Source organism: Chenopodium album, chromosome 13 (genome assembly GCF_948465745.1).
Source record: "Chenopodium album chromosome 13, dcCheAlbu1.1, whole genome shotgun sequence".
NCBI classification, from domain to species: Eukaryota; Viridiplantae; Streptophyta; class Magnoliopsida; order Caryophyllales; family Amaranthaceae; genus Chenopodium; species Chenopodium album.
In genome coordinates, this window is record NC_137846.1 from 987,984 (window position 1) to 997,021 (window position 9,038).

Here is a 9,038-nt window from a genome sequence, read left to right on the forward strand (position 1 = left end):
TATAATTTTTTGTTCACAAATGGTAATAGAAATTAAAAAAAAGGTTGAAATTATGACATATGTTATAAATATATGTAAGATAAAACTTATTTAATAAGTGTTAATGATAAAATATAAAATTAAAATGAATAATTGTAACTAATAAAAGCTTATAGTTCAATATAGTCTCTTTGTATTTATTTTCAAAAATACACAAAGTATGTCATAACTAACTAACTAAATAAAATTATTAAAATAAGAATGTTATTATTATTATTATTATTAGTATTATTATGATACATTAATAAACGGGCCGGGCGGGCTAGCCCGCGATACATATTTCTTGTCCATACCCGCCCATTTATGTTAACGGGCCGGGCCTAGCCCCCCCAAATATCCAATTTTTTTCAAAAACGTTGTCCAAGTCCGCCCTTTTTACGGGCCGGGTTGGGCGGGATTAGCGGGCCGTCCCGCCCATGAACAGCTCTACATTGTAACTGCATTTTTCCAAATTTACAGTTTTACATATCTTATATAAAGCGTTCTTTTCTATATAGTCTTACACTTTTGCCAGTCCAACAAAATTTTAGTTTCCCAAATTCCATTAATATATTTTCTATCATCTTTTATTTCATTTATTTATTTTTATTTTTGGGGGGAAAGAATTGTTAACATAGAAAACAATAAACAAATATTTTTCTCAAATAAATGCAAAACCATATTTACAGTTACCTGACTTCAGTCTTTAACAAATTTCCTGTTTGTTTTGAGTTGGTAAGCAACTTTGCTTCTTCCCATCAACTCCACTTTTTTACTTCAACAAAATCATATTTATTTCCCTTTTCATTTTTTTTGTTGAGAATTTTTTGTTATTTTTGTTAAACCAAAAACTACTTTAGCTTGTAATTTCACAAGTAAATTGAAATGCAGATCTGCCCCTCTTATTTTTGCCTCTGTAAGTTTATCATATTTCATGCAAAGTTTGTGTTTTTAACAATTACCATTTGCTGAAACTAAATAAATATGAGAAGAGTATGCACGTGTTCGTTCGTGCATACCCTATATGAAATCCTGGATCCGCCACTGGATAGGCATAGAATTGTTATCATGCAGTGGTTATTTTTCTCTTGTATGCTTCTTTCTGCAACAACACATGTTTCAGTCTTTTTAGCTTAGTAATACTGTAATTTAACTTTTTTTTTTTTTTTTTCTGTATAATAATGCAGGTGTTCTTGCTGTCTGAATCAGACTGTAAGTACTATTTTAAAGAGTTTGCTTCACTGAAACACTTCACTTTTGCTAAATTTTATTCAGTTACTTTCTTCTTTAATCCCTTTGAATTGTCTGCCATTTTTTTTGCTTTTGACTGTTGCCAATTTTTTTCAGTTTACTTGCTGATTACTCTAATGACTTTCCTTAAGATACCATGTTCTTGCCTTCTTGGTTCTGAATAGACTAAACCCCATTATTTCAACTCAATACTTTCATAAACAAGAGACCATACATTAAATTTTGTGAATTGTGAACGCGTTTTTGTAAGTTTTTAAAATGAAGCCGGCTCCTCCCCTGGAGGAGTTTGCTCTGAAGGAGACTTCTCCGGCGATAGGTATGGCAGGGTTAGCAGGGGATAAGCTAACCTCTACCTATGACCTGGTTGAGCAAATGCAGTATCTTTATGTTCGCGTAGTTAAGGCAAAGGAGCTGCCTGGGAAGGATGTAACAGGCAGTTGTGACCCTTATGTAGAGGTTAAGCTAGGGAACTATAAAGGGGCTACTAGGCATTTTGAGAAAAACACAAAGCCTGAGTGGAACCAAGTGTTTGCTTTCTCAAAGGAACGAATTCAATCTTCTATTGTGGAGATTGTGGTGAAGGATAAAGATTTTGTTAAGGATGATTACATTGGGAGGGTTATATTTGACCTTAATGAGGTGCCGAAGAGGGTTCCACCTTGTTAGATTATGGAAATAATCTATTGTAATTATATTGCATATATTTAGTGTATATCTTTCCTAGTTTCGCATAGCTTAACCTAGAAGCCTAATCTTGTATATATACTAATCTTTGATGAATGAGAAGGGTACGGCACATATTCACATATTCACATATTCACATATTCTCTCGTGGTATAAACGTTTTGCAGATTTTGTGGCTACTATTGGTTTTGCAAACAGCAAATCTGATACCTCATTGTTCATCTATCGCCATGGTAATGATACTGCTTATCTCCTTCTATATGTTGATGATATTGTGCTTACGGCTTCTTCGGAGTCTCTCCGGCGTCATATTATTTCTCGACTCAGCTCTGAATTTGCAATGAAGGATTTGGGTCCTCTGAGTTATTTTTTGGGTATTGGTGTTACTAGAGGTAAAAATGGTTTATTTTTATCTCAAAAGAAGTATGCGCAGGAAATTTTGGAAAAAGCAGGAATGGCAAATTGCAAGCCTTCGCCGACTCCTGTTGACACCAAAGGCAAATTGAGCACTCAAGAGGGTGCTCCGTATGACGATCCTACTTCTTATAGGCGCCTCTGTGGTGCCCTGCAGTACTTGACTTTTACTCGGCCGGATATTTCTTATGCAGTTCAGCAGGTTTGCTTATTTATGCACTCACCCCGTGTTGAGCACATGGATGTGTTGAAACGCATTCTGCGATACATTAGAGGTACGACAGATTTTGGTTTACACTTGCATAAATCTTCGGTTTCCTCTCTTCTATCATACACGGATGCAGATTGGGGCGGGTGCCCGGACACTCGTCGTTCTACATCAGGGTATTGTGTGTACCTCGGTGATAATCTGATTTCTTGGTCTTCGAAACGACAACCCACTTTGTCTAAGTCCAGTTGTGAAGCAGAGTACAGAGGGGTTGCAAATGTGGTTTCTGAATCTTGCTGGATTCGAAATTTGTTGCTTGAGCTATTTCTACCTATTTCGAAAGCAACACTGGTTTATTGTGACAATGTGAGTGCGATATATCTTTCTAGTAATCCGGTTCAACATCAGCGCACTAAACACATTGAGATGGACATTCATTTTGTTCGTGAGAAGGTACAACGCGGCGAAGTACGTGTCCTACATGTTCCATCCCGATACCAGATTGCAGACATTTTCACAAAGGGTCTGCCAAAGGTTTTATTTGATGATTTTCGGGACAGTCTCAGCGTTCGTAGTCCTACCGTTTCGACTGCGGGGGTGTGTTAGATTATGGAAATAATCTATTGTAATTATATTGCATATATTTAGTGTATATCTTTCCTAGTTTCGCATAGCTTAACCTAGAAGCCTAATCTTGTATATATACTAATCTTTGATGAATGAGAAGGGTACGGCAAATATTCACATATTCTCTCACACCTGATAGTCCTCTTGCACCTCAGTGGTATAGGCTTGAGGGTCGAAAAGGGGATAAGGCGAAAGGGGAGCTCATGTTGGCTGTTTGGATGGGGACTCAAGGTGATGAGGCATTTCCTGAGGCTTGGCATTCTGATGCTGCTTCTGTTGGTGGTGATGCTGTAGGGAAAATCCGGTCCAAAGTTTACCTTTCGCCTAAGCTTTGGTATGTGAGGGTTAATGTCATTGAAGCTCAGGATTTGGTGCCTAATGACAAAAGCCGGTTCCCAGATGTCTATGTTAAGGCAATGGTCGGAAATCAGGGTTTTAAGACTAAACCGAGTCTAGCTAAGACCCTGAACCCTGTGTGGAACGAGGACTTGTTGTTTGTAGCTGCTGAGCCATTTGAAGAACCCTTGTTCTTGAGTGTGGAAGATAGGGTTGGATCAGGGAAGGACGAAACATTAGGAAGATGTGTTATTCCGTTGCATACTTTGCAAAGGAGATTGGATCATAAGCCGGTGAACACTCAGTGGTACAACCTTGAAAAGCACATTATTGTCAATGGGGAAAAAAAGGAAAGTAAGTTTGCTAGCAGGATTCATCTGCGGATCTGTCTGGATGGCGGTTATCATGTGTTGGACGAATCTACTCATTACAGTAGTGATCTAAGGCCAACTGCCAAGCAATTGTGGAAGCCGAGCATTGGAATTCTGGAGCTTGGGATTCTTAGTGCTCATGGACTTATGCCAATGAAAAACAAAGATGGAAGAGGGGCAACTGATGCCTACTGCGTGGCTAAGTATGGCCAGAAATGGGTTCGAACAAGAACCATCATTGACAGCTTTCATCCAAGATGGAATGAGCAATACACTTGGGAGGTTTTTGATCCTTGTACTGTTATTACAATTGGGGTGTTCGATAATTGCCATCTGCATGGAAATAATGGAACAAGAGATTCAAGAATTGGGAAGGTGAGGGTGAGGCTTTCAACCCTTGAAACAGATCGAGTTTATACACATTCATACCCTCTTATAGTCTTACATCCTTCAGGAGTTAAAAAGATGGGTGAAGTTCAATTGGCAGTGAGGTTTTCTTGCTCATCATGGATCAACATGTTGCATATGTATTCTCATCCACTGCTACCCAAAATGCATTATGTTCATCCGTTATCTGTCATACAGCTCGACAGCTTGAGACACCAGGCTACACAAATTGTCTCAATGAGACTCAGTAGAGCAGAACCTCCTTTGAGAAAAGAGGTTGTGGAGTATATGTTGGATGTCGATTCTCATATGTGGAGTATGCGAAGGAGCAAGGCAAACTTCTTCAGAATCATGAATGTTCTGAGTGGGATGATTGCAGTTGGAAGATGGTTTGATCAAATCTGCAACTGGAAAACCCCGATAACCACTGTTCTTATTCACATTCTCTTCATAATCCTTATTGTTTATCCTGAACTGATTTTGCCCACTATGTTTCTCTATCTTTTCTTGATTGGCATTTGGAACTACCGATGGAGGCCTAGGCACCCACCTCATATGGATACTCGGCTCTCACATGCTGATGTGGCACATCCTGATGAGCTCGATGAGGAGTTTGACACTTTCCCTACTTCTCGGGGGAATGAACTCATTAGGATGAGGTATGATCGGCTAAGAAGTATAGCAGGGAGAATTCAGACTGTTGTGGGAGACTTGGCAACTCAAGGTGAGAGATTTCAGTCACTGCTCAGCTGGAGAGATCCAAGAGCTACTGCATTGTTTGTTACATTCTGTTTGGTAGCTGCAATTGTGTTGTATATAACTCCTTTCAAAGTCGTCACCCTTATCTATGGCATCTATGTGCTGAGGCACCCTAGATTCCGGAAGAAGCTTCCGTCAGTTCCAATCAACTTCTTCAGAAGGCTGCCTGCAAGAACTGACAGCATGCTGTGAGAAAAGCTATTTACTGCACTTTGTTCATTCATCTGCAGTCTGATATAATGTGGTTAGTTAATGTTCAATTCAACTGATTTATTAGTTTTCTTTTAAAATTGTCCTAAGGTTTGCTGTTTGAATGTGGTAATTTTTAGTAGAAGATCATGATTTCGAATTATTTTGACAGTCTTCTGCTGTATTCACTTAACTAATCTGAAAATGTAATGTTTGACATGTCTACATGTATTATATAACTTTCCAATCAACATCATTAAGCATGAAATATATAACTATGATGAGGATTGATGGGACGATGATGTTGTTAAGAATTTTCGAAGGTCCCTATTCAACTTTCAACCCAACAGGCAGCTTTGAAGGGCCATTTTTCCATTGAAATGTCATAATTGTTTACTTGCTTTTGCTTTTTGTTGAACTTTATGCAATTTATCTTATACTACTACAGTACTACTTATTTCAATATCTGAAAAAAGCTCCATTATCTGTAAAAGCCAAAGCATCTTCACTGCTTTGTTGTTATTGTACTACCAGGTCTTTGATGCCCTTTTGCGAATGCATATACTAGGTAGGAGTACATAGCTCCTAGTTTTACAAGCAACGATAACAGCAAGCCATTAATTTATAAAAATGAACATCTTATGTATTATAACAAGTTTCTCAAACACCATGTACTGAGAATTGGTAGCCACTTATTTACGAAATTTAACTTCCCTTAAGCAAGGGTAAAAGCCTACAATGGATAATCAAATTCAAGTTATAGTTGCAAACTAGCATGTCTCTATTTTTGACCTTGTATTTCTTACAGTTGCTTCATTACAATCACTTGCATGGAAAAACAGGAAGGACTTGAACATGGGGGACTTGATTGTGTTCTTCACCAACTGCTTCTGATATACTCCGTATCATTTATGCCTAATTCTTATCCTACACACAAGTTGATGTAAGCCATTTCTTTCGCAGTCCAGCTTAGCCTAATCACTTGCAGAGGCACCAAATCTTTTAAGCTGAACATTTGACACTATATACCCTTGGGAATTTGGGATGTTTTTCTACTTCCAATTTTCCATGGCTGCAGTTGAAAGAAGAGAACTATGTTAAATAAGAAAGCTTGAATGTTTCATAACTACCTCATCAAAATCTTTACTTAAAAGTTGAATTCCATCAATTAACTTTTTACAAACTATCCATTTAGGGCCTGTTCTGATTGACTGACTTGAGCTGAACTGAACATAACATATTAGAGCTGTGCTGAACTTATTAGAGCTGAGCTGAACTGAACTTATTAGAGCCGAGCTGAACTGAATATTTTATAAGAGAAGGAAATTAGGAGCTGAACTGAACTGAACTTATTAGAGCTGAGCTGAACTTATTAGAGCTAAGCTGAACTGAACTGAAAAATAATCGTATCAGAACAGGCTAAATGCTACTAAATGCATCACAAATTAAATAGCTTAAAATAGTTTGATAAACCTTAAGACTTCACTCAAGCTCAGATGACAGATGTACATGTTACGGGCCAAGTGGAGCAACCCTTAGCTTGAATCACCCCTAAACAAATTGCTTAAAAAGTAAATCAGCATGACTTTTCTCCCTTATCTATCTTCACCTCTAAACATCAACATCAAATGAAACAGGAAATAGCAGACTTGTATTGGGTCACGTCTGTCTTTGTTAGATAAGTTAAGTGTGTACTGGTTGGACCAATGCTTGGCATCAAGCCACTCTATCTTCATTGAGTTTGATCCAGTAATAATATGAATCAACAGTCAGAAATAGGTTTTGCCATCAGATTCTTCATGCTAAATTCAATTATGAAAATATAAGGCTATCTTTTAATTAGATTTACATGTTTAAGACCCCAAAAAAGGTAATGTACCTAGGAAATTGATACACTTAAGGCTAGGTGGCTCTAGAAACAACTAAAGATATTCCTTAACTCTCGGTGAGCTACTTAGAAAAATCAATTATTCATTCACAACTTATGGTACAGCCAATAAATCAAGTTTTCTACAAAAACTTAAGTATGAGGTTGGCACTTCTGAGTTCTGACTGAGCTATATATGTAGTCTACAAGCTAAAATACTAGAAGTAGCTAAGTAAGGATGATTTTAAGCACTCCAGGATCGCCATAGGCTCGAGCCACACGCACTTTTGATCTTCCCAAAAGGGGAAAACTAGAACTCACACCCATCGGGCTCTATAAATGATTTCCTTAAAGGATAACACTATACCGCACGATTAGTATCCATCTAACACCTTGAATAGTTTAACATCAGATGCTTTCATAGCTTCCTAATGTTATTATAAGTCTTGTTAATTTCCAATGAGATAACCTTCAAATATTCTAAAATTCACATAACTTCAATTTCAAAGTTCAAATTACAGCAGGGCAATCACTCTGAAAATCAAAGATAATCTCCTCACACATCCATTCATCCTCAATATGATCATGCTCTTATACAATAGAACATCAACAAAGCAACTCTGACTTACTCTTATACAGTAAGGACAATAAACAAGATTATCCTCTTGAAAAGGCAAAAATTTGACGTTGACAAGATTATAATTTGTCTAATGAACCAAATTTAAGCTCACCATTGTTAATATGTATCAAGTGGTATCAACTCTGAGCATAATCATGGTCTAATCAGTAATGCATTAAAGAAAATTGCAAAATTAATCAAACTTCTAGGCCAACATCCATCTCAATCACACCAAACCCTAATGTATACTACTAATCAACATTTGATCAAACAGAAATAATTAACTTTGATTGAATTTTGGTGTTATTACCCAACAAAAATCGTTGCATATGCCAATTACCCAAAAACCCAAATCATTCAAAAACATTAATACCAAATCAACTACAAAAAAATCCAAACTTAATCAACAAATTAAAACAAAATCAAGAAACTTACCATGAAAAATATCATAACTTTCTTCGAAATTATGCTAAAAAAGATTAAGGGTAATCTTAATCTTGATCTTGGTGTAGAGATAGGCAAACAGAGAGATTAAGACGAGCTTCTTGACATTGCGAGCGTTTCAAGGCGGTGCCACCGCTAGAGCAGAGCGATTTAACGGCTTCCAATTGAGATGGGCAAATAACGGCGACAAGACAGTCGGAAAAAGCGCGGTTGAGGTGACGGCAAGCTGATTTTCTCGCCGGACCCGCCGGGATACGGCGGTGGCAGTCGAAAAGAGCGGTCTGTAGTCTCTCACATCCTCCTTTTCTCACACCTTCCTTCCAATCTTCTTCCATTTCTCTAATTTTTCCCTCCCATGACCCTCCAAAGTCTACGAAGACTGGAGTGTATCCGGGTTAACGTACAATATATACGTAATATGTTTATTTAGAAAGAAAACCATAAGGAGAGTATTAATTTGGTTGTTACTGGCCCCTTTCCCTCTATTCAAAGTGTCTACCTTGTAAACTTTTTTTTTTTTTTTTTTTTTTTTTTTTTTTTTTTTTGTGTTTAGAAAGTCACAAGGGCAGGGTGAGAATCGATCTCATGATCTCTTGGAACCGGGAGGGAAGCTCTAACTATTTGAGCTATTCCCCACTCTCGTCTACAATGTAAACTTAAGTATGTATTTTTCTATATAATTGTAGAAAAAAATCTACTTCGTTACTATTTTGGACTTTATATTAAAATTTTAGATCAGGATAAAACCTAATAACCAAGCTTAAATTGGTCGTATATAGAGTTTGACTATCTATTATAACCTTATACTTCGTACTTCTCAAAGTACAACTAGTGGGATTTGAGGATAAGATCTATGTATCCTCA

General features: G+C 37.3%; 1 protein-coding gene across 1 annotated transcript; it reads left to right on the forward strand.

Moving 5' to 3' along the window:
* Positions 1–1,527: 1,527 nt before the first annotated feature.
* On the forward strand, positions 1,528–5,247 carry LOC145574159 (FT-interacting protein 3-like). The gene is made up of 2 exons (XM_081631897.1): positions 1,528–1,924; positions 3,332–5,247. The coding sequence occupies exons 1-2, from the start codon at positions 1,528–1,530 to the stop codon at positions 5,245–5,247; spliced, it is 2,313 nt and encodes a 770-aa protein (XP_081488023.1).
* The last annotated feature ends 3,791 nt before the right edge of the window (positions 5,248–9,038 follow it).